Source organism: Pogona vitticeps, chromosome 1 (genome assembly GCF_051106095.1).
Source record: "Pogona vitticeps strain Pit_001003342236 chromosome 1, PviZW2.1, whole genome shotgun sequence".
Taxonomy (NCBI): Eukaryota; Metazoa; Chordata; class Lepidosauria; order Squamata; family Agamidae; genus Pogona; species Pogona vitticeps.
The window spans coordinates 280,132,989-280,158,929 of record NC_135783.1 but is presented as its reverse complement, the minus strand read 5'-3'; the positions used below and the strand labels follow the sequence as shown (position 1 = coordinate 280,158,929).

The window sequence follows — 25,941 nt, the reverse complement described above, 5'->3', positions numbered from 1 at the left end:
GGTTTAAAAAAAAAAAAAAGATCACGTCATTTCCCGAACATATCCTCCGACTTTGGCGGACCTGAGAAAGAAGCCTAGGACAAATAGCAAGTTTCTCTTCTTGCTGTAATTAAGGAAGTTACCTTTTGTCGCCAGAAAAAAAAAAAATCTCCCTGAGCGTTCTTTCCTGGGAAAAAACCGGTCAGACATATTTCCAAAAAATCACGTTTGGGATCGTGCTGTCGGAATAATAGTATATATATTCTGTATACACTATATATAAACATATAGGCAGAAAAATGACTCCAAGGAGCATCTATGTAACCAGAGAACAGCTCCTTCATTGGGCTGTCAGCCTGACACTTGAAGAAGCGTCTGTGTAACTTAAAACGATCAGATACCAAAAGTATCTTTAAGATCCCATTCCAACGTATCCGTATGATCGCTAGAGAATTTGCCTTCTTATCCTCTCAGAGACTCTCGGATGCTTCCCCCGCTTCTTTTCTTACAGTGCAATCCTAGACATGTCTACTCAGAAGCAATCCCCACTGAGTTCGATGGAACTGACTTCTAAGTAAAAAGTGCGTACGGAGCGTTATCTGAGTGCAACCCTATAGTTTCTAGACTTTCACTTTCTCCTAACTCCCGCCCTCGTTTTAAGTAAGAAGCCTTTTTACATTATTGTAGTTTTGTTTTGCCTCACACAGCGCATGAATACAAAACATCCACACATTTGACATTTCTTTTCAATTTTCTGCAAGTATTTTCGTGTGTGTGTGTTTATTTTTTTGTTTTGCTTTTTAAAAACCCTCTAACCTCCCATGCAACAATGATTTTAGGATTCCTCCCCCCTTGCAATCTCTTTAAAAAAACACATATTTCTTGGAAACAGCAAAAACTGAAAATTCCACAGATTTTCACAAAGTAAGACATTGTTGGGAGGAAGAGGAGGAGGTAGAGGAGAAGAAGAAGAGGAGGAGGAGGAGGGTGGTAAGGTGCCTTGGGCATTCTTTGGATTTTGTGCCTCGAACAAGGACCAACATTGGCACACCCGCTTAGCAAACAAGGATAAAACGCAGGAGAAATTGCGGGCTCCGAAAGCCAGAACTGATGTTAAAAATTCCTAGGTTAAAACGGGGACTTTGGTTTTGTATGTGTGTGATTTTTTTGCAACAGCTGGATTCTCTCTCCCCTCCCCCCCCAGCCCCTCACTTCTGCTTAGACCTACGCGAAGTAGATCACCCTCATCCCGATCATCTCAGGGGTGATCACTTCGCGTTCAGCTCAAACTGCCTTTGCAACAGTAGGTGGTGATGTAACCGGGACCAAGCACATGGATATATAAATGTTGGTGCTTTAGGGGGGCGAAGGGCAAGGGCTGAGCAGCTGGAGAAGGTGGTCCCCACTTGAGAGGAGCCCTCTGGACCTGGGGGGGGGGGAGATCAAGTTCAGGAGAAGCTTCAGCTGAGTCCATCACTCTCTTCTCTCCTCCCCCCACCGCACCGTCCGAAACAACTCCATCCAGCTTCTGTGCCCCCACCACCACCACCACCATCCCCATCCCCCGGCAGGGCTCACTCAGGATTCCAATCCCATGCAGCCTGACCGGAGCGCCTCCGATCCTTTGGGGGGCTGAGCTGTTTGGGCTCCCCCCTGCCTTCTCCACCCATCGCACCCTGCTCTCGGGAGGCGGCTTTCCCTCTCCCCCCCCCCCCCGCGTTTTCCTTCTCCTTTTATTTCTCCCGCTGCTGCTGCGGCTGCTGCTTTTCCTTCTTTTTCCTCTCCTGCCCTTCTCTCTCTCGCGCTCTCTCGCTCTCTTGCTCTTGCTCTTCTTTCTCTCCCCTCCTGCGCGCTCCGAGTCCGAGCGAAGTGGGCGCCCGGCGTTGCGGCGAGGGTATATTTTTAGAGCGCTCGCCTCCCTCGGTGGAACCACGTGTGCGGGGCTGCCCGGCGCTGCGGCTCAGGATGACTGGCCCCTCGCCGGCCCGCTGGCCAGTCCTGCTGCTGGCACTGCTGGCGCCTTGGCTGCCGGCGCCCGGGCGCTCCCTGCCCGCCTTCGGCCAGCCCCACCAGCACCCGCCGCCGTACCACCACCCGCCCCACCACCACCACAGCCACCACCACCACGGCAACGACACGCTGGAGTGGCGCTGGGAGACGCTCTTCTCGCGCTCGATGGCCCGCCTGCCCGGCGAAAAGAAGGACTTCAGCCGCGACGGCGACTATCTGCTGGGCATCAAGCGGCTGCGGCGCCTCTACTGCAACGTCGGCATCGGGTTTCACATCCAGGTCCTGCCAGACAGCCGGATCAACGGGATCCACAACGAAAATCGATACAGTAAGTCGCCGGGCCCCGTCGGTACCGCCGCCCCCCCCCGCGCTCGCCCCGCGGCAGCCCTCCAGGGCGACCCCTCGCTCAGGTTGCCTTCCGAGCGGGGCGAAGGGAGGCGGCAGCTCCGGCGCGCCGCGAAAGCTATTTCTTCACCTCCTCCGGTCCTTTCCTGCCTTCCTGCCTGCCTGCCTTCCTGCCTTCCTTCCGTCCAGCCGGGGCGAAGTGAACTTCTAGTGTTCCCTGGACGGAGAGGCTGGGGGACGGAAGGGGCTGGAGGGCAGAACACCCTGTCCCTCCTGAGGGCGTTTACCTAGAAGTTGGTTCCCTTGCCAACTTCCAAGGAAAGGTTGCCAAGCCGTCCGGAAAGTGCGCTTGAAAGAATGGGAAGGCGTTAGGCGTACGGGGGGGGGGGGGGGGCGCAGCATCGACGTGACTCTGTCTTTCCTGGCGTTAGCTTCGAAAGCCCTCAGAAGAAATCCGGCCTCCTCAAGAGGAGGAGGAGGCGGCTTCAGGCCCCGCGATCCTCAAGCCAGACTGCCTTTGGCCACCTCTCGGTGGCGGCGTCCCTGGACTCGCAGGCCGTTTCGTGCCGACAGGTTGCCCTACCTGGGAAGCAGTTCTGCAGGAAGGGAGGGAGGCACACGTGTGTGTGTGTGTGTGTGTGTGTGTGTGTGTGTGTGTGTGTGTGTGTGTGTGCGTGCGTGCGTGTGTGTGTGTGTGTGTGTGTGTGTGTGTGTGTGTGTGTGTGTGTGTGTGTGTGTGTGTGTGCGTGTGCGCTCTTCATGCCGGTTGACAGGTGAGGGCTTGTCGTGGTGGCTGCTTCCCTGTCGAGCGTACCTGCCACCAACTGCTAATAGGCAAGATCAACAGACACGAGGATTTGCGTGCCGATTTCACGATGCTTTCCTGTGTAGAAAGGTCCGTCCCCTCCACAGTGGGCGATATGATGCTTTCTGGGGGCTGCTTTCCCTTCTTTCCTGTCGTTTGGTCTAAAGAGAATTGGAATGTTTAAAGTATCCGTTAGGAGGTTTTAAGAAGGAATTTTGGATTGGAACAAGACGACTCAAATTCAGAGTAAACCCACTGCAATTAGTGAGCTTGAAATTAAAGTCCCGTAGTCATGTTAAAAGGCAAAAAAATTTAATCCCATTTGAAAATGTCACTAATCCTCATGAATGCAAAGATTTAAGACAGATAATGCACCTTGGGAATCATTCACGATGTATTTGCTACATAGACATTGGTATACACTGGCTAAGCTAGGCAGTGGTAACTTTTGCTACCTGAGGGCAGTGATTTACTTTTTTTTTTTAAGTAGTAATTCATAACTCTTTGCTTGGCAGTTTTCATCGGGCTGGATGTTTAACTTATGGAGGCCAGTCAGAGAAAATCCTCACCTGATTTCATCCAAGAGAAGGAAAGAAAAATACCCCACCCCCACTTTGATCAGCATGAACTCTCCTGAGCAACTGATACATGAATTTGAAGCAAACCCTCTTCTGTTAATTAAAAAGAAGATAGGGGGAAAAAAGGTTTCTTTCCCCACTAATACAGCACCTGAATGGCCCAAGACCTGCAGTGAGCAGTTATTCCTACAGCCCCTCCCAGCTTCTGCAACAGGTTTATAAATAGTTAATTTGGGATTCCAGATCCCACAGCAACCATGCAGAGAAGCTGGGATACTCTACCAGAAAAAGCATCTGTTAGTGACTTAACCCCATGGCCCCGTGGCTCTAATTCTAACTACTATCCAACTGAAACAATAGGACTAGGGAGGAGGGAGGGGTTAAAGAGAGCACCATGACAAATCTCTCGTGTGTCCTGAAACATATTGTTACTTATTTTAAGCTGCACAATGTGGGGGGGATCATTCCTAACTTGGAAACAAAACAAACAGGAAAATCCTAAACATAATAATTATATCTGGCTGCCAGTGAGTCCCTAAATAAATGGAAGGACTCAAGTGTTAAGGTGCATATCTGGTATCAACGGATGTGGGACGAGAGACTGCAGAACTCCAGTGTACACAAGCAGGGGCTGAATGTCCAAGCAGACAAAACAGCTATGAAAGGACTTTCACAAGCCCTGATCAGGGTTAGATACTTGACGCCTGACAGTCACCGGCTAAGGTTGCTTTTAAATAGTTGCCTTCGCAGCTGTGATCTGCAAAGTACCTAACTTCATGGGGAAAAGTGGGACTATAAAGATGAGCCAGTTTGCCTGTGTCATCACAAGCCATTCCTTTTCATATCTATGGAACTAGCTGAGAAGAACTTACTGGCATCACATGCAGTGTGTGTATAGGGGCAGGCTTGGGGAGAAGCTACCAGATCACTCTGGGATAACTGGGGGGGGGGTTCTTCTCCAACCCAAGAGGAATGCTGGACAGTAGTGGCTCCAAGTGTAGGTTCAGCAGCCAGAAACCCCATTCGCCCATACCCTGATTTGGATGCTGCTGAAACTGAGGCTGCACCACCACCAAGCATGGTCCAGTGTAGCAACCAGATTGTGCACTAGGGCCGGCCCTACTATCAGGCACATTGAGGTGAGCATCTCAACAGCAGATGCTATGAGGCTACACTAGCTCCGTCAGTTGTTCTTCCCAAGGCTCTCACCATTGTGCTGAGGGACAAAGCTGTGTGAAACTCATAGCTTGTCCTGAGTCACATGCTCACCAGCTGCTTTGTGGGGGTAGTGGGCACTACCCTGCTGACAGAACTCAAGTACCATTCAAATGCAGTCTGAGCCCTTTCTGTGCAGGATAAGCATAAGGGCAATCCTTTTCTCTTCTGCCTCTTCTCTTCTCAGGCTGCAAAAAGTAATGGGCCAGCTTGTTTCTGCACTCCATCACACATAACCCCACTGGAGAGAATCATGCCAATCATGGTCCATAGAAATAGTTCACTGTTTGAAAATAACCACAGAATAGGGCAACAGGAATTGACTTTCATGCGGTGCCAATGATACATAGACCGGGCTTCCTCAACATGGGGATGCTCTTCAAAGGCATTAGACTGTTACCCCCATAATTTCTGGGCAAGATGCTGGGTGGGGTTGCATGGCATCAAGTTGGTTAGTGATGCAAACCAGCCCTACAATGACTTAATGTTAAACCAAAATATTCTAATTATTTTTATTCCTAAAGGAATTCTTCCAGTGTAGCCCAAAGAGGTCAGTGGAACTGTTTTGAAGTTAAATAACTCGTGGAGTGCAGCATACTCATGTTACATGCTCAAAGGAGTAAAATGTGAGAGGTGTTTAGGAGCTGAAGGTTCTCCAACACTTTATTTTGGATAGCTCAGTGGGGCTAAGTGGACCCAGAGGTTGTGACTTCAATTCCTCACTGGATGTCCTGGCAGAAGAGCCAGCCTATGTGGCTTTGGGCAAACTGCACAGTCTTAGGGTGCTTCCAGAAGAGGGGAACAGAAAACCACTTCTGAGTACTCTGTACCTAGAAAACCCTGGAAAGGGCCACCTAAATCAGAATCTACTTGATAGCATAGAATAATTATTATTAAAAATGAATTGGCTTATGCAGTAGTGTATTCAGCAATCCCTCTCAGCCATTATTTTATCCTTACAATAACCTTGTGCATTCAGAATTGCAACTACGTTTGCACGCCGGAACAGCTGCTCTACTGGTTCACTCAATGCTCATTCCAGCGAGCATTCTTCATGATGTGGTTTAAAAGAAAGTGCATTGTGATTCATACATACGGCTTAGCAGGTTCCCAAAGTGTTGTTCCTCTCTTGCAGGTCTGCTGGAGATTTCTCCAGTGGAAAGAGGAGTGGTGAGCATCTTTGGTGTTAAAAGTGGACTCTTTGTGGCCATGAACAGTAAAGGCAAACTATATGGATCGGTAAGTAGCAATTCTAAAACTGCTCAGTTAAATGTCTTTAAATGTGTGTGCTAAATTCAATCTCATATCAAGAATATTCTCAGAATATATAAAATAAGAACCAATGTATTTTTTTAATTTAATGAACATCACTTTGAATTCCTGGAAAATTCTAGGGGGCTATCTTAATGAACAAATATTCTAATCCCTTGATCAGGCTTTCTTATTGAGCAAGCCTAAATGTCTGATTATCTAGGAATGAGGGCTGTTTAGGACATGGCGAATGGATGGAGGAAAGGATAGCACCTTTCTCACTGCCAAATGGAGGTTACATTTCATACTGCTGAAGTGGGCTGCAGTCCACAAATATTTACACCAGTTCAAGCTTATTAGTCTTCAAGCTGCCACAAAACATCATTGTTGTTTGCTCTGCTATAGACCAATACAATTGTCCTAACCCCTCTCCATCATCACTGGAAGACATCCTGCACTTTAATCAAGAAATATGCTTAATATACAAATGTGTGTTGACTATGACAAGCATCATTTGGTTTGTCAAGTCAATGGACTACACCTAAAGCGTCTAGCAGACATTTGCACACATTTTGCAAAATACAAGAAAATCCAGGTCTCATTGTGTTGTAAAATAATTGTTAATTAAAACATTAGGGCTGAAATCCAAACATACATTTGGGAGTAAGCTCCATTGGACACAGTAGGCTAATTCCACCTACCAGTTCCAACTAGAGAAAAATCATCAAATGAATGGAACTTGCTAAATAAGCATTTGGTTCAGTTGACCACTATGGTTGTTGGGATTATCAGTTGCATTTAATCCATCAGGGTTTACTTGCAAATAAGCATGCATCTGATAGCACTGCTTACTTCCTATAAACTCAATTTATGTACATGTATGCATGCACACTGCAACATGATAGGATTTGCTGCTTTGATCTTATCTCCTTTCAACTCAATTCTGCTAAATGATGCATCAAGGATGCTTGGACCTATCGTCCTGATGCATAAATCCAAAAACTACCTGTCCTCAGACAAGGTATATATGCCAAGGACTCCTCCAGAAACATAGGAGATTGACTCCTTTAAGGGCAGGGATTTCTTACTGTCATACATCCTAAAATCAACAGTAGGAGAACAACTTTATTAACACTGACTTAAATATTAGAAAGCAAAGGGAAAGTATGGTGGTCATCAAAAAGTTTCTTGAGGCTTTATGTTACTCGTGGAACATGGCAGGGAGAGAGCACAGGGGGTTGGGGGGGGGGGAAGAAAGCTATGATACTGTAGCCACTAAATCTTCAGCCTCTACATGGTGTGCAGAAAGCATCAGAAGACAAAATTAGAGTTTAAGGGTATGATCAGATGGGCATTTGTCCCATGGTTTGGTCCAGCTTCTTTTCCTGGCAACAATGTGTATGCCATCATGAACCAGCCCATCCCTGGTGGATGCCAACCCATACATCTTTGGGCCCATGTCAGGGCCTACAGCTCTTTTGGTATATGATATCACCTCATTTCCAATTGTTCCATTTTGGTTTGGTCCTAGCATGTGTGATGTCTGGGACTGAACCAAAGTGGCCGGTTTAAGCTGCCCTTTTGCTAAAGCCACGTAGAGATCTTGAGGCATGGAACGGTTCCTTCCCATTTGCCTGCAGAGGAGAAGGGAGAGGAAGTTTCCTTTTTAAAAAAAAAACAAAAACCTATTGCTAATGCATCAGTAATGTTTTGAAAGGGCTTCTAAAAATTAATGGAAAACTTCCTCTCCACTCTACTCTGCAGGCGCTGATGGGCTGTTATCAGATAGCAACAATTTTTTAAAATGGAATATTACCTCCCCGTTCTCCTCTGCAGGTGAGCAGGAAGGAAGCTTTCCATTTCTCAAGCTCATTGTGCATCTTAAGCAACACATGGAAGGGGAGACAGATTTTTAATTTTATTTTATTTTTAAAGAGAAAGAAAATCAGTCTAGAGATTATGCTAAACAGGGTCACTTTGAGGTGTGGTGTGCTTGATCCTTGCATATGGGAGCAACGATCACCCCAAATGACATACTGCCTTGGTGAAGATGAAAACTACTGGAATTGGTTTGCTGCTATAGTTCAACACAGCTGTTCTCATGTTTGACATCTGCTTGGGGGCATTGTTCTAAAGATTGTCGTCGTGAGCACCTGCATTTCAGAATTCACCCCTACAACACTTGATCTATCTTCAGCACAAACTATTAACATGTATATCTTTGGTAGGTCAGAAGTCCAATGTAGGTATTAAAATTGCCAATTGCCAATGAGAAAGAACAGAGAATAGTTTCACCAACTTTTGTCACCATCCCTATCAGATTTGTCTGTGCTCTTCCTCATCAAATAGTGCCTTGAAAAATATGTTTCCACTTTTTAATTCAGAAAGAAAGTGTCCATCAATTATCAAATGTCTGGCAAAAACACTGTACTGGATTTTGCTGATCAATTGCACTTCATGGTTTTTGCTCATCATTTTAGTAAGGGGCAAAGCAAATCAGTATCCCACAGCTAAAGTCCAAAATCCAATTAGTCCAAATATGAATATAGTTATCTCTTCTGGAAGAAATGAGTTTTTTTGGAGGAAGACTTTTTTTAAAATGCACCCAAACTTGGGAACAAATAGCTAAATGGCATTTCATTTATTGAAGCCCACTTGGTTACTAAAAATAATGCAGGTCTTGTTTATGACCATTTCCAGCTGTCCTTCTGTTGTGGCCTCCCTGTTTATATAGTATAAGCTGGTGTGGGCAGGGCTTTCAGCCCTTCTGGAAAGGGATCGCTTTCACGCTGACTTGCCCACCAGTAAGCAGGGATAAATCTAAGAGTGTCAAGGGCAGTGGTGCAGTTAAGTAATTTTAGACACTTGACTTAATGGTCTTGTTCTGATCATCATGTGCATTACTTCACTTCAAAATATCGTAAGCCAAGCCTGCTTACAATGGAGGTCCTTCTACGCATTCTACCATGTTAGGCCCTGGATGTCTGCCCCACCGTTGGCAATGTTGGCCGAAGGTTGTCATTATAAAACTATAGTATGAGATTTCTCCCCATGGTTTGGCTTACAACTGAGTGTGATGTCACCTCATTTCTGGTAGCAATACTAGTTTGCCATCAATTACTTTGTACTGATACCTTGTATCAGTTTTCTTCTGCACCAACTTTATTTTCCTAACACAGTGGTACCTCGCTATACGACCCCGCTAAACGATGAATCCGCATAACGATGACGTTTTACAATCGCTATAGCAATTTGCAAAACAGTGATTTCAATGGGCAATTTTCGCTGGACGTTGATTAGGTCCATGCTTCGCAGACCGTTTGTTCGCAAGACGATGATTTCTACAATTGATCGTCGGCTTCGCAAAATGGCTGCTGTGTTTTCTGGACCCATGCTTCGCAGGAAAGCCATTTTTATAGCTGATCGGTGCTCGCAAAATGGCTTCCCTATGGGTGATCTTCGCTGGACGATGAGGTATTTTCCCCATTGGAACGCATTAAATGGGTTTCAATGCATTCCAGTGGGGAAAGGGTTTTCGCATGATGATGATTTCGCTAAACAGCAATTTTCTCAGAACAAATTATTGTCGTCATGCGGGGCACCACTGTAGTTCTTCACTGCTGATCAAAGCCACCCCATTTCTGCTAGGTTTCAGAATGTAGCCATTTGTTTGCAAATATTTGCATATTACTTTTAATTTTAAAACTCTCAAGGCAGTTCACAGGTAAAATAAAACTAAATTAAAAATAACTAAATTAAAACAATAATAAAAATAACATATCCAAAGCAATTAATCAAAAGCAGTGGTAGCAGACAACATCAATAACTAAGAAAATAATCAGGAATATGCCTGGGCAAAAAGGTGGGTCTTTAGTTGTTGAAAACACTCACATCAGAGGTTTACCCAGTCTCAAGAGGGAAATCATTCCCTATGAGAAACACCCAAAAAAATAGTCTTTCCTCTCTCGCCATACCCTAGAGAAATTCATTTGGTGATAATGCACAGCAAGTTCTTTTCTGGCATGCTGGAAATTTCATAGAGCATTATGGTCAATGTTTCCTCTAAGTTTCCACCAGTGCTTGGCCGTGGCCTTATCCCACACGTGTGGGGTTTCAGCCATGACTAGAACCAAATAAACACCAACACTGGCTTTCGGGTGTGCAGTGCTGATGCAGCTTAGAAGGAACAGTGATCATGGCTAATAGTTGTCGACAGTGCTACCCCCCATGAGTAAATTTTGAATTTTAGGTATTCATCATCATGTTTCCCAACACCACACCTTCAGTTAAGTCCAAAATATCAGACAGCTGTACTAATCCATATCTGATTAGACAAATTTGACCAGCTTGGCTATGCTGCATTGGAAAAAGAAGTATCATTACTAGAGGACTTGAGACAGTTCCCATGAGGAAACATTGCAAGGAACGGGTGCAGCCATATTGTGCAGCTTTCTTTGATCCTGTGCACCTTTCTTTGATCTTAGGCGTCTGTGTCTTAGTTTCATACTGATTTGTACCAAGATTATAATGAACTTGGACTAGTGACTTCCATGGTCTACCCTGAGTATGAATAAGTCTGAATCCAACCCACTGGTTAGTTCTTTAACAGTGCAATCCTCAAAAGGCTACTTGTACTGACACTTAATACAACTGAAATGTGCCTATGTCCATTCAAGTGTTTCACAGATCATATGCTTAGGCTGTAACCCAAGAAAGTACGTTCTCCAGATGAAGCTGAAATGATATGTATTATGGATTACACATTCTCATATGGAATGTAGCACTGCAGGATGTGGTGTTGGTGGCCACTGGGCTTAGAAAGCTTTAAAAGCAGGTTAGAGGAATTTATGAGCAGCAGTACCATGGAGCCAGGCGTCTCCTCAAGTCAGAGGACCAGGTCATTTTGAAGAGGTGGCAACAGTCAGCAGGGGAGCATTTTATCTGCTACAGATAAAAAAACCCAGATAGGAAATGCAAATAAAATACAGAAAATATAGGTAGAAAAAGGCAGATTCTACAGATTAAAATACAGAGTCTACCTGTTAGTCATGGGCAGCACGATTCTTTCCCTAGGCCATTCTGCAACTATTAATCCCCTTACCCACATTCAATGCTTTTGAATGTTAATGTCCTCTCTGTTCCAGCTGAACCCAGCAATAATTATATTTGGGTAAAATACAGTGGTGCCTCACTAGACGATGATAATCCGTTCCACTGAAATCGCTGTTTAGCGAAATCATTGTCTAGCAAAAAGCATTTCCCCATTGGAATGCATTGAAACCTGCTTAATGCATTCCAATGGGGAAGAATCGTCATTGTCTAGTGAAGATCGGCCATAGGAAAGCCGCTTTGCAAACTGCCAATCAGCTGTTTAAATTGCTGTCGTGCGAAGCTTAGGTCCCAAAAACACCTGTTTTGCGAGCGCGGAGGAACCTGTCAAAATCGTCGTCTAGTGAAAATTGGTTTGCGAAGCAGGAACCAAACATTGTCCAGCGAATTTCCCCCATAGGAATCACTGTTTTGCAAATTGCTATAGCAATCGCAAAACGTCAATGTCTAGCGAAAAAACTTTCATGCGGGGTAACTGTCTAGCGAGGCACCGCTGTACTAGGAACACAAACAGAGTTCTCATAATCATGCTTCCCTATTGAGACAACTGACACTGGGGCCACCCTCTTGCCAGCACTCAAGTGCATTTCTCCCTTGATCAATATTTTTAAAGTTCCTGACTGTTGTGTGGATAATGGCATTAAGGAAAGATGGAAGAGAAAAGGTGTGGAGGAGCAGGTGGCAAGGGAGAGAGAGAGAGAAAGGAAGAAAGGTTGGGAGACAGAGGGAGAATGGAAGATGGAAAGGCAACCAGAGAGAGGGAAGGGGAGAAAGGCAAATAGAAGAAAGAGAGAGAAGGATCTCTATCCCCTCTTCCCCAGTTTCGGCCACAGTCCTTCTGTCCACTGGATACAATGCCCAACAGCTATCTAAGAGGAAATCTATGCTGGGGATAGAATTCAATCTCTTCCTTTAAAGGGATGAAAGACAAATATTATTATTGCCAACAAAGAGACCAACCCTTCAAGTCCCCTCTGAATAGTATATTTCAGTTGTTATTTATGAACCTATTGGATGTACAGTATATGCTAAAATATAGCAAGACACATTTCATGATCATCTGAGTGAACAGTGAGCCCATGATCTGCTTTCTTCAGCTCTTTACCATAATATAAGTAGGCTTCCCTCCCCCTTAGTTTTCAAGGCAGCTGCCTGAGGATTTTCCATGCTTGGAAATATCCTAGAGGCTTTTCTGTTGTAAATGTAAGAGGAGACTTTCCCTACATATGAGTACTTACATTCACACTTTTGAGGGCTTAACTCATTCAGTTTAACACATGAATTAAGAATCTATCAGTCTTGCCATAGATTGCTGCAATTAAATATCCGGTTCACCAGACATTTGGATAGCAGACTCCCTAGAGGAAAGCTTCTAATTCAGGCCCCAACCAGCTGATACTTGGAAGATCTACCAAGACAGTGGGTTACCACTAGAAGGTAGCAGAAATTTCTCATGGTTTATTGAGGGTAGTGTGTGCTACTGAATATGAGATATAAATAGAAGAGATGGAACAGTTTTTCCCAATGTGTCAAGGGTGTTGGACTGCAATCCCCGTCATCCCCAGTCATCAAAGATGGTGGGTGTTTTATACTCAGACACACACAAAGAGCATGGGTTTCGGAAGGCTAAGAATGTATTGTCTACTCCTGGCTCCAAAGAAGCCATCAAAATCTGGAACTTCATTTGAACTCGGTGTTGATTTTGTGCAAAGCCAGGCCCAGAAAATGTGTGGCCTTCCAAGCACTGTCAGACTGCAACTCCCACAATCCCTAATCAACATAACCAGTAATGAAAGAACATGGGAGTTATTGTCCAACAACATTCGGAGGGTTCCCTGTGCCTCATCCTTGTGCTAAAGGCACCAAGCACAGACACATCTTCTTGTACTGAGGACGCAGGTGGCCCATCCCATTTGAAGTGCTTGTTCTTTGTGAATTCTGAAGGGAACCGACATGATTCCCACATTTTAGGGTCACATGCACACTGGAGCATAATTAACCATTAGCTTTTACACTTCTATTAGTAGTAGACAAAGGTGTTAAAAAACACACGTTGGTAATAGATAATAGGCTTGGAATACCAGTATGAACAGGATAAAAAAAGCACGGGTGTTTGTTTGTTTAGCATGCTTTGCACTGTCCTAGATGTGATTAGGGAAACAAGAGAACTAAGGACCAGGTACCATACCAAAGGAGTAGATGGTAGTTGGATCAAAATGGATTTCTAGAGCACATTTTCAGCTTGTTTTCTTCTGGGCCACTGTAGTCTAATGAGTTCTCCACACTGGAAAAGGGTCACCTCTAGTGCTGTTTAAAGCCTAACGTGGGTGATAGACTTGAAACAGGTTCACTGCTAAGGTCCTTCTTTCCTGTACCTGTCTACAACTTTGTTTTCTACACACGAATTATGTCCCACCGTCTCTCTCCCCTCCCCCATTTCCATCTCATTTCCAGAGTCATTTCAATGATGAGTGCAAATTCAAAGAAATCCTGCTGCCAAACAACTACAACGCTTACGAGTCGCAGATCTATCCAGGGATGTACATTGCCCTGAGCAAAAATGGAAGAACGAAGAAAGGAAACAAAGTTTCTCCTACCATGACAGTGACACATTTTCTTCCTAGGATTTGAGCGTCATCCCTTCAGGCCTACCTCAGGGAAGGGGGAGGAAGCAAGGCCGAGTCTGGAGAACGGAAAGCAAGAGGCGGAATCTATGGTGCACTTTTCTTTGAGAGTTTTATGCAAGAGTAGATGTAAGATATTTAAATTATTTAATTCTGTATATATTGCCAGAAACTTATTTATAGTTCTGATTTTTTTTTTCTAATTCCTAAAAAAAAAGAGAGAAAGAAAGGAAAAGAAACATCCCACAGAAAACAAACCTCCAACTTAAGCTATTTGCTGCACAATGCAACAGCTTAGGACTGTTGTGCATTGTGGTTTATTTAACTTTTTTGGGGTAAGTTATCACCGGTGTGCTGCTATTATGTGTTGTTTTTTAACGTGAATTCCGATTCCGATATTTACAATGTTTTGCACTGTTCTTTGTGTTGTACAGTGTCTGTCAATAGATATGAAACGGTTCTTTTTCTCCCTTCATTTAAAGAAAACTAATGATAACAGCCAGATAAAGTATTAAGTCTTTCAGGGAGGGGAGGGGGAAGGACTGGGCAAACCTTCCTCAGTTCTGATGCCAGCTTGTAGCAACATACAATGTCTGACCTCCTTTTGTGCAGCACTGCTGTTTCACTGAAAGGATATCAGTTTACTTCTGGTACAAAAAGTGCAGTGTTGAAGTACCACCCTGAAAAGCTGTTTTTAGATCTGCTACTGCTGAACTCTGAACTTTCCTGCAGTCAATCTCTTTGGAGTATTTTGGACTTGATTCACCAAGCAATGTGTGTAAAAGCTCCTTCTGAAAGAATTGAAGGCTATGCAGGAGCTACTTTTGGTGAATGGTGTCATTAGCATAAACTTACGTAGTAAATATTCAGGATCTCTATAGCAGTATTACTGTAATTTTTGATTAAAAAAAACTTGGACAAACTACTTTTTTGACAACCTGGTCTAGCCTAGACAGTAGGTGTTCATTTCTTCTTTTCTCCTCCCATCCCCAGGTTTTCACATTGTCCAGGCCAGTCCAAACCTACTAACTAGTGGCATTTTATTTTTGGAATGAAAATATTTTAAATGTGATAACACCAACCCATCTGCCCCACCTTGCATTATTCTGGCAACGTGTGAAGAACACATGATCAAAAATGTACCGTTTGTGTTTTGTTGAAGATGATCAGACCCTGGAACAAAGGGGGACAACCTGTGGCTCTCCAGAGGTTGTCTGACCACAATCCCTCTCAACTCTAGCCAGGGCAGCTGAAATTTATGTGGCTGAAGATAATGGAAGCTGCATCTGGTGGACCACAAGTTGCCACCTTGATCTAAGACACAGCCAGCTTATTAAAGTCAATGGATGACTTTTGAGACAATAGTAGAATCTGGTCCTCCAGATGCTGTAGGACTACAATTTTCAGTGTTCTTCATCACTGCCTATGCAACGGAGGGCTGATGGAGGGGGATACTTTGTCCATCCCTAATTTAGAAGAAGTAACCATGCTGCTGCCTTCAAAGCTGCAATCCATAACCCTCTAAAATATGTCTATGTTTCAATGGAAGGCTGAAACCCATCGCTGGAGCTTTGGTGCTCCCATTGGTAGTTGGGGAGCGATCATTCAGATGAAGTGGTGTAGGATATGACAGAAGGCCTGCCACAATGATGGAACTAAGTCTAATTTTGCCACTGAAATGCTGATGGTAACACCACACAGAGATGCCTTCACATCCCAAAACTGACATATTTGCTGTGTCAATATGGCTCTGATCATGCAAGCCTCGAAATGAACTGAATACACAAGCAGGGAGTTAGCCGGGCAGAGGTGAGGCAGACTGGTGCCCAGTTATATGTCCCTTCAGGCCCTAACCACACCCATGATACTGCAACTTGCAAATGACCACAGAGCAAGCATAAGGAAAGCCCCATCCATTGAATTCAATGGAGAAAGAGGGGAACCTCCAGCTACCCCACTCACTTTTGGATGATGGACAGAAAAACATTGCATAACTTTGCACTAGGGCCCCCAGCCAGTACAAAGGAGCTAAGGGATTGCTCTGCCCGTTTACTGTATAGCTGTAGGTGCACTCCTTTGCAGCTCTACTGACTTGACTTGAATTACTGTGATGTAAATGGCTTATGGGTTGCAGCCTTAGCATTTCATTCCCTGACATTAAAATGATTCCTGTCTACCTCACTCTTTTTTTAAAAGCCAGTTTCCTAACAAAATCTGCATGGAAGATTTCTCCCCCTCCCTTCCTGCTCATTCAGTATTATAATTCCAGTATGGGAAGGGGCATCTGAAATCCCCACTTTTCTCCATATGTAGCCAAATGTATTCCAGATAGTGTTGGTTGCATCCAATTTGAGCCTTGTCACGTTTGTGCTATCTTTACCCGGTGATTTACTTTTAGTAAGGATAATCATGGTGAAAATATTTGCAGACAGCTGTCAGGCTGCAGCACTATATGGTCACCCAGTAACCCTATATTTTTCTTTATATATTTTGTGAATGTAAACCATGTCTTTAAAGCAAAGAATGAACAGACAGGTTTAAGAATGATGGCAGGGGGTGGAGAGGGGGACAAAAGGAAAGGCTGAAGCTTTTGCTAAGCACCAAGAGATTCCCCCCTTTTTAAAGCATGACTTTTGAAGCAGAATGCTTAAGTTCATCCAGCAGATTTCTAGAAAACAACATCTAGAAAGCTTAATATATTTTATTAGTTAGGTCATGCCATAAAGCTTTCAATTTAAGCCTTGGCAGCTCTACTCGAGAGTTTAGGATTGGACAAATATTTGCAGAGCTTAGAAAAATTACATTTTTTCCATTATTGCACTCAGACTCCCCCAAGCCAAGACAGCCACTGGGTATTATTATGACCCCAAAGTAAAATTTCCAGGTTCTGGGTAGTTGCTCCATCAAAGTGATAGCATAAATATGACCATATGCTACTGTTGCAGTCCAGCTTGCTGACATGAAGATTAACTGCTGAAGTGGACAAACTGAGGCTGTCAAAGACGTGAGCTCCGTAGGAATTCCTTTAGACCAGTGTTCCCCAACCTTGGGCCTCCAGATGTTCTTGGACTACAACTCCCAGAAGCCTTCACCACCACCTCTGCTGGCTAGGATTTCTGGGAGTTGAAGTCCAAGAACATCTGGAGGCCCAAGGTTGAGGGCCACTGCTTTAGACCACAGTCCTCAAACTTCATCCACTGTCTTCCATGAGATTTCTTTGGAGTAAAATACATAACCCTGAAGTGCTTCATTTATTCATTTAATATTGAGCCCACTGCACTTGTTCAGTGCAGCTGACAACATCTGAGTCCCATGGTATCTATGCAGAGCATGGGAAAGTTCCTTTTTTTGGGGGGGGGATTAAAATTCTGAGCTTCCTGCGGCCGCCAAGGTTGGCTGGATTCTGGGAGCTGAGGTTTAAAAAAGAAGAAGAAGAAGAAGAACATTCTCAAATCCTGTATCTGTTGAGTTTTCTCTGCTCTGCCCCAGTTCATATGACAGGGACACAGGAAGCTCTGTTATTCCAAATCAGAACCACCCAGCCCAGTATTGTCAAACTGACAGGCCAGTATTGTTTAACTTATGGAAAGAAGCCTTTCCTGTTTCCTTCTCCCTAACTCAGGGAAGCCTGGCATTGAAGCTAGGGGCTCTACATAAAAAGCATGTGCTCCAACAGGCAGTTATGGTTCCTCCATAAAGTGTCCTAACATGGTTGCTTCCAGTTCACTTCTCCATTTGGAGGTGGCAAAAGGGGAGATGTCATTTCTTCAACCTGTAAAATAAGTTCCGAAAGGAGATACCATAGTGGGGAGGCCTGTCATTTCCCCTTGGTATCTTGCACATTTTAAAAGCATTTGGAACAGCCAATGGAGCTATGGTTCCTACTGCTGTCCTTCCCTCTCAGAAGCAATGCTGATGCTGGCTAGAGCCATTTTTTGTTCCAGCCGGTGGCATTTATATTTTTACAAAAAAGCTCTTCTTCTTCTTATGATCCCTTTCCAATATTGTTCCATTTTGGGGGTTGCCCAGAAAGGCCACGTCCCAAAGGACCAATCCTCACTGAAATGATTCAGAAGGAGGCCAGGGTTAGACCTGCTCTGAGCATGGGAAAGGTAGCTTTTCCCTGCACGGACAGGAAAGCAGATAATGATACAAGGATATGATGCCAGGATTGAAGCCTCCCATTTTCCAGGAAATGCAGAACTAGAAAATGCCCATATGGATGTTTCTCACTAATCCATTGCTATGATTTGCTATGGGCCAGTAGTAGGATGTCAAGATCCATGTGGTCTTTATGACTGTATAATGATATTGCAAGATAAAATCAGGTTGACTATCATGTTATAATAAGGGGAGGAAGGCAGCACCTCAAATCTTGTGGGAAAGCCCTCCATTTTTAAAACTTCAAAACAGATGATCACCATTGTCCATGGTGGCTGGAGGATTCTGGAGTTGCAATGCCAAAAACAAACAAAACAAAAACCCAACTTTTCTAAGCTCCAACAGCAACTGCAGTCATCTCTGATCACTTGCTATGCTGGTCACTACAACAGGTATTGTCGGCCCAAAACATAGTTGCCTGCCCCTACTATAGATTACACTTTGGGCCAGTGAAGAATGCTAGGGTGAGATAAATCACACAGCAGTATTGTGATGGTGCCTATTTCCCCACCCCACCCCCCTAAGGCTCTGCTTCTTTAAAATTCTGTTAGCTAAAGACATGTAGCAGTGTTTCCCCCATCGTAGGACATGGAAAGAATGATAGTAACCCTTTCTTTGGGAAAAATGTGAATGATTACAGGGTGGTTCAATGTAGAGAACTGATCTGAAGTGAAGTGCAGGGATGTGTTTCTCTGTGTGCATGTTCACAGAGAGGAACTGGACCTTTGAGGATGTAACTCTAAGCCATGGTTTAATGTTACATGCCTGAGCTTGCACAAGATCTGGACTCACACACCCCTCTCATCTGGTGTGCCTACAAGGACTCTGAAAGATTTTGCCTTTGCTTCTCAGCTACACAGAGTTCCCTGTGAGATTTAAACTTAAGGAAACTCACTGGAAAGTACTGAAGTCCAGTGGTAGATCATATTATTTATCAGCAGAAGATTCCCAGTTAGATCCCTGGCTTTTTCAAGAGGGCTTTTGAAAGACTGCCATCTGAAATCCTGGGAAATTCCTGTTAGCATACTGTGTAAACTATAATATAAGATGGACTGATGTTTTGTCACAAAACATGGTTTGTTTAAGCCAGGGATCAGAAGCATACAGTCCCCCCTCCGCTAATTGTTTCATAGTCCCAGACTTCTGCTGGATCCTCCCTGCTGCCGCCATCCCCCCGCCACCCCACCAATGGAGTAATGGAACAGTGATTCCCCTTCCATGCATAACATGCAGCAATACAGACCCACTTTTAGATGTTTTTCTAAGAGTATCTTTAGAGAAGCAGGATTAAACTAGCTGCTCCTGATTTTGCTTTCCCCATGGTGTGGCAGGGGGAATTACTGAAGTCCCTGGTGAGTCATGGGAGGCCGGGAATTGGCCCCCAGATTCCCCAGGGCTGCCCACCTGTGTTTTAAACTATACATCAGTGAAACCAGCTAGTTTTAAAGGAATCATCTCCCTGTAACCACTTAGAGAAGGAGAGGGAAGGAGGACGCGAGCCTCCTTCCCTCTCTTCAGGTTCATGGGTTGAACCTGAAAGCCACAGGCTCATGGATGCTTGTGGATGTAACAGGGAGCCATCATTTAGCACTACATCGAAATCTGGCATGGGTGCCACAGAGCAAAATAGAGTATAGTGTCCCTCAGGGTTTTTTTTAATGCAGCCATGCCTCATACAGAAATGCCATGGCAAATGTTTAGTGTTAGCGATGTCAAAACGAAGTACTGTACTAGTGTATGTTTATCATACAACAGTTGCAGCTATCCATTGATTACTTGAATGTGTGGGATTGCTACTGTGGATCTTGCTTTCCTTTATCACCTCAGGCAAATGGCAAGAGATGAAACAAAACACCCATTCTCATACCCTATCCACTCTCAAGGGTTGTGCCAATTTAGCCTTAGTTAGGAAATTTCAAATAATTTAGCAGCGTATGGAAAAGTTAGGTTTTTGGACTGTCGGAATTCCCCAGTTAGCACAGTCACATTTTGGATGCGCCTCGCAGATAGTGGAGCCAGTCAACTATGTTATCTATCAGCTATTGATGAGGTGTTCAGGACCCCAGGTTGGTGTGGAAAATGGGTTCTCAAATAAATAAACAAGCGAACAAATGGTCAGGGCAATTCTAAAGGGAAACATCTTGTTAAATGTAAGGCCCCCTGGAGATCACCCCTGGCCCTCTCTTCTTTTGGGGATTCTTGGGTTTCTGGTCCAAAAAAAGTATTTTTCCCCCATCCGCAGCAATTTAATGCAAACAGTTTGTGAGTTTATCAACTCCAGTTCTAAGATGCAACACTTGTTTATGAGGACAATAAGTTCCATGGTAGAAGCTATGCACTCTGGCTCATGATCTTGGGTCATTTGCAGATTATTGCATTTAGACTGAAACCCTGTTGCTTAGTGTAGTAAATCATGACTAGAATAGACTTATCGAATCAGTGGGGATCTGGCAAGTCAGCTCCTCCATAGGTTCCACTGGTTCAGTGGGTCTACTCTACTTGCAACTCACTACACTAAGCCACAGGGTTTCTGCAAAGTATAAGAGGCATTTTTCCCCCGGCTAGAAGTTCCTGACCATGTTTGCCTGGTCATGTTTACCAGACTGCGCATGCCTTGCGGTGGCAAGAAAAGTCAGTCAAGGACCCCTAATCCTGCCAGAATCCTTCTCTCTATATAAAATAGCTCAACCTCTGATTCAATTTTTAAATGTGTTACCAAATCAAAGGTTGAAGTGATTTCAGGAATTATCATCATAGAATACATGTTGATACAAATATATCCTTTTCCAACGCCGGTATTAGTAGTCCTGTTGAGAATAATAGAGCTATACTAGAATAGTTATGATATAATTTTAGGCAAGGCCTGGAAGTAATGACTTGCAAGTAACTTAATAACTTTGTTACTTGTAGCTTACTCCTTTTTAGGCAACAAGGATATAGTGAAGTCACATTTCAAAAGCAACAGAACGAGTGGAAATAACATTTCTTTTTGGAAGGATTAATGAACACCATTTCCTAGGAACTTTGCAGGGCATTTGGCGATATTTACAGAGATATTGTGAACGGATTTTTTTTTTAATTTTTATTTGATTCTGTTATAAAATCTTTTTTTTTTTAAAGAATATTTTAATGAGCAATACAATGAATAAGGTAGTACGTTGCTCAGCAGTGCTATTAATGAGTATCTTTTGGGATTTGGAATGGGCTACATAATACATTACTTTAAAAAAATCAACTCCCAAGTTCTGTTCTTGGACAATGCTTACATATTCTGTAAATTCAATAATCAGCAAAATTCCAGTGCTACAAAAACTTGAGTTCAGCTTTTGGTTTTGTACATTCCTGGATTAAATAATATACATTATTCTCTCTAGCTACACATAATTTTATCATTATTGTGTTTCTGAGTGGTTTTCCATACATATGGGACATAATGGATAACCCTGAGGTCAAGCTACTCACCTCTATTGACAGAGGCAATTTCAGAATTTGAGAAGTTCTGAATAGGACATTTCCTGACATGGAAGCTTCCAGTTTACCTCATCACAAACAGAGTGTAGAATCATCTTGAATTTGGGTTTGTCTCAAAATGAGATTGCTCCAACCTTACTGTAGCCAGTTCTTTCTCTGTTGTTGTTGTTTAGTCAATAAGTTGTGTCTGACCCCGTAGAACAGAGCACGCCAGGTCCTCTTGTCTTCCACTGCCTCCCGGAGTTGGGTCAAATTCATGTTGGTCGCTTCTGTGACACTGTCCAACCATATCGTCCTCTGTTGTCCCCTTCTCCTCTTGCCTTCACACTTTCCCAACATCAGGGACTTTTCCAGGGAGTCTTCTCTTCTCATCAGATGGCCAAAGTACTGGAGTCTCAGCTTTAGGATCTGTCCTTCCAATGAACACTCAGGGTTGATTTCCTTCAAAATAGATAGGTCTGTTCTCCTTGCAGTGCAGGAGACTCTCAGGAGTCTTCTCTAGCACCACAATTCAAAAGCATCAATTCTTCGGCGGTCAGCCTTCTTTATGGTCCAGTTCTCACTTCCATACATCACTACTGGAAAAACTATAGCTTTGTTGGCAAAGTGATGTCTCTGCTTTTTAAGATGCTGTCTAGATTTCTCATTGCTTTCCTCCCAAGAAGCAGGTGTCTTTTAATTTTGTGGCTGCTGTCACCATCTGCAGTGATCATGGAGCCCAAGAAGGTAAAATCTGTCACTGCCTCCATATCTTCCCTTCTGTTTGCCAGAAGGTGATGAGGCTAGTGACCATGATCTTAGGTTTTTTGATGTTGAGCTTCAGACCATTTTTGGCACTCTCCTCTTTCACCCTCATTAAGAGGTTCTTTAATTCCTTCTCACTTTCTGCCATCAGAGTGGTATCAGCTGCATATCTGAGGTTATTGATATTTCTTCCGGCAATCTTAATTCCTGCTTGGGATTCCTCCAGTCTGGCCTTTCGCATGATGTATTCTGCATATAAGTTAAACCACCAGGGGGACAATATGCAGCCTTGTCATACTCCTTTCCCAATTTTGAACCAATCAGTTGTTCCATATCCAGTTCTAACTCTTGCTTCCTGTCCTACGTATAGGTTCCTCAGGAGATAGATAAGGTGGTCAGGCACTCCCATTTCTTTAAGAACTTGCCATATTTTGCTGTGGTCCACACAGTCCAAGGTTTTTGCATAGTCAATGAAGTAGAAGTAGATTTTTTTTCTTTCTTTCTCTGAATGTCCCACAAAAGAAAACACCTTGCCCTTGAGAATAGGTAGGGAGTCATGAGTTGTAGGCAAGCTTTCATAGGGTCAGGAAAGTAGTAGTCCTCATCCCTGACTCAGAATGAAAAAGTTATCGTCATGCTACAAAAGATCACATCCAGTGAAAAGTTAAATCTGTGCACCAGCCTGCCCCTGTGGCATTTTTCATTTGGACAGGGGGAAGACTGGAAGAGTAATGATGATTTCCCCATTCCATTTTTTTCTCTTGGGTTTCTGGGAAATATTTTCAAATATTATCTGAGAAATGTAGGCAAAGGGGAGAGAAAAGCCATGAGCCAATTCTGAATAGACCAGTGGCCAGTAACTTTTCCAAGTGCTGGAAATGTGATCTTGCAATCCAGTCCTAGATATGTTGTTGATGGTGGATCCCAAACTCTGTGCAGTTTGACATATTTCTCTACCATCCGCTCGCTCGCTCTCTAATGTGGGTGTATGCTTCCAAAAGCTAAGTGTACTTCTAGATTACCAAAATTGAAATGATCACAATCATTGAAATGCTTCGTAAAAACATATTGGGTCTAAATGGTTTTCCTTCTGCACCAGTTTTGACTGCACATCTGTTCCCATTAGACAGCCTTGCCTTGCCTTGATGTATTCAGAGCTAGTTTATGTTGTAATTATCAATTAATATTGTAAAATGTTGATATCAATGTTACATGATACATGCTTTCACCATTTTCCAGATTTGTCTGTAGTTTTATACAGGTACTGTTCAATAATGTGGTGTATGTGCTGTGCACATTTAAATGCATAATAAATAGATAAATGTTTACAATGTATGTGGCATGGTGCTTGGAGTTATTCAAAACTGTATCACAGAGAAACAAAAGTCTTCCATTTGAAAATGTTTGTTGTTGTTCAGTCATTTAGTCATGTCCGACTCTTCGTGACCCCATGGACCACAGCACGCCAGGCCCTCCTGTCTTCCACTGCCTCCCGGAGTTGGGTCAAATTCATGTTGGTCGCTTCTATGACACTGTCCAACGATGTCATCCTCTGTCGTTCCCTTCTCCTCTTGCCTTCACACTTTCCCAACATCAGGGTCTTTTCCAGGAAGTCTGCTCTTCTCATGAGATGGCCAAAGTATTAGAGCCTCAGCTTCAGGATCTGTCCTTCCAGTGAGCACTCAGGCTTGATTTCCTTTAGAATGGATAGGTTTGTTCAGACGTCACTTCTGCTAGAATGGCGATGCATGGCTGAATCTTCGTCTTTTCACCCTGGTATCTTAAAAAAGTTGATAAATGTCCTTCTCCCTGCCTGAACTGTGAGCAAACAGTGTTTAAACTACTTATGAAAACTTCAGGCAAAGATAGAAAGACTTTTTGAAGTGTAATTGCACCTTCTCTTATCTAAAAAAAGTATGCATATATGCATATTCTTGCCCAGTTAGCTCACAAAATGATTAATAGCCTTTCCTATGTGTGTTTCCTCAGAAGAAAGTTCCACTTCTTTAGTGCTAAGTATTCACAGGACTGTATTGGCATGAAACATTAAGGAATGCAATTACATCTTCTCTCTCTCTCTCTCTCTCACACACACACACACACACACACACACACACACATACACTTAGTTTGCTTTGTCATTGCCTTCAATGCCTAGATCTGACAGGCTGGTTCTATACCTTGAGGTATTTCACAACATGATTGATGCTTGTTCCTGCTGCAGTCATAGAAGAGATGGTTGAAAGGTGGAATTCAGGGCTCGCTCAAGACATTTGAGTGTTTGACACAGAAGAGCAAATGGCACCCTGCTACACCCATGGTGCATAGCACCAAAGCCAGTCAAGTTATTTTGGTACATGAGGCAGTAAATTCTATAAGCCCCTCTCTGGCAGTAAAAATACAGTAATAACTAAGTAAACATCCCACATTTTGTTGTCTGAGGCATCCACCTCACTTTGCTCAATAGCAGGAGCCAGACCTGGTACAATTTGGATAGTTGTAGGGCTGTACCAATCCATTTCAGTTTGTGTGGGGAAGACACCTTGAATAGCTACCTGGATATAGAAATAAGAGTGGAAGAGAAACTGAATGGATTGCAATATGCAATGTATTAAACCAATATGAATAAAGATAAAAGAGGAGCTATGCTCATATGATCGTAGACTTCTGGAGCTGCAAGGAACACCAATGGTCATCAATCAACCCCTGATGAAGCAGAAAACCCACAGTTAAAGCATCCTGGAGAGATGATGTGCATGTCCCCAGATCTTCCATGGAGAAGGTGGGTATCAAAAGGTCCCACAGGTATGGACATAAGGGTAGGGGTTGACACTCCTTTTTAATACAATTTTTATTTTACTAAACCATTGCAGTAACTCCAAACTACTCTAATTTCTTAAGCCTTCCTTTAGTTCACCCAGATTGTCTGATTTTGGGCAGCCCTAATGTCCAGAGATGGGGAGTGGTTACTTCACCCTCTCTAAGGACTCAAAACTGCCCTTGCTGTTGCCCTCTGCTCAAAGAAGGAGATATCATCTGCTGGATGGCCCACCTCTCAGTTTCAAGTTGTTGGAGAGGATTAAACTGTCTTTGCCTCTTCCGCCACTACAGCTATGCTGGAATAGACATTGTTGGAGTAGGATGGGCAGGAGGTTGCTGATTGTTTCCTCCGGGCTGTGGTGTCTCTTTGCCAGCTCAGACCTACGGCTCACATAACCTCTTCAAGTGGTTGGGATAGCACCACTCCACAGCTTCTACCCAGGTCTGCCCTTTCCTCCTACCTCCCCTTCCTCCTGCTCTTCCTTCTCAGTTGTCTGTTGCTGCCTGCTCTTCAGCTTTCTGCTTTCTCCTTCCCCCTTTATATCCTTAGAATCTCCCTCCTTTTCCAGATCCTTCTAACTCTGTCTCTCTCACTAAGTCTCTTTCCTTCTAGATGGTCATTTGCCTTTTAGATACTCAGGATGAGTGCCTCCCATGGCTTCCTTGTGCTCCATTGTGATAAGCAATCCTAGCAGTGTTGTTGGCTTCCCTGTCTGTGATATGGCCACCTGCCAGGGTTAAGGTGGGGATAGCATTTTGGGGGTGGTTGGTGCGGAGGTCATGAAGGTGAATCTGACACTGTGACCCTCAGGGACCTTTCCACAGATAG

General features: G+C 43.8%; 1 protein-coding gene across 1 annotated transcript; it reads left to right on the top strand.

Moving 5' to 3' along the window:
• The first annotated feature begins 1,866 nt into the window (after nucleotides 1-1,866).
• On the top strand, nucleotides 1,867-21,190 carry FGF4 (fibroblast growth factor 4). Its single transcript, XM_072982928.2, is given in 5 exon segments — nucleotides 1,867-2,032; nucleotides 2,035-2,074; nucleotides 2,109-2,317; nucleotides 6,068-6,171; nucleotides 13,747-21,190. Coding segments are annotated over 5 exon segments (618 nt in total). The 5' UTR covers nucleotides 1,867-1,944; the 3' UTR covers nucleotides 13,924-21,190.
• Nucleotides 21,191-25,941: the final 4,751 nt, after the last annotated feature.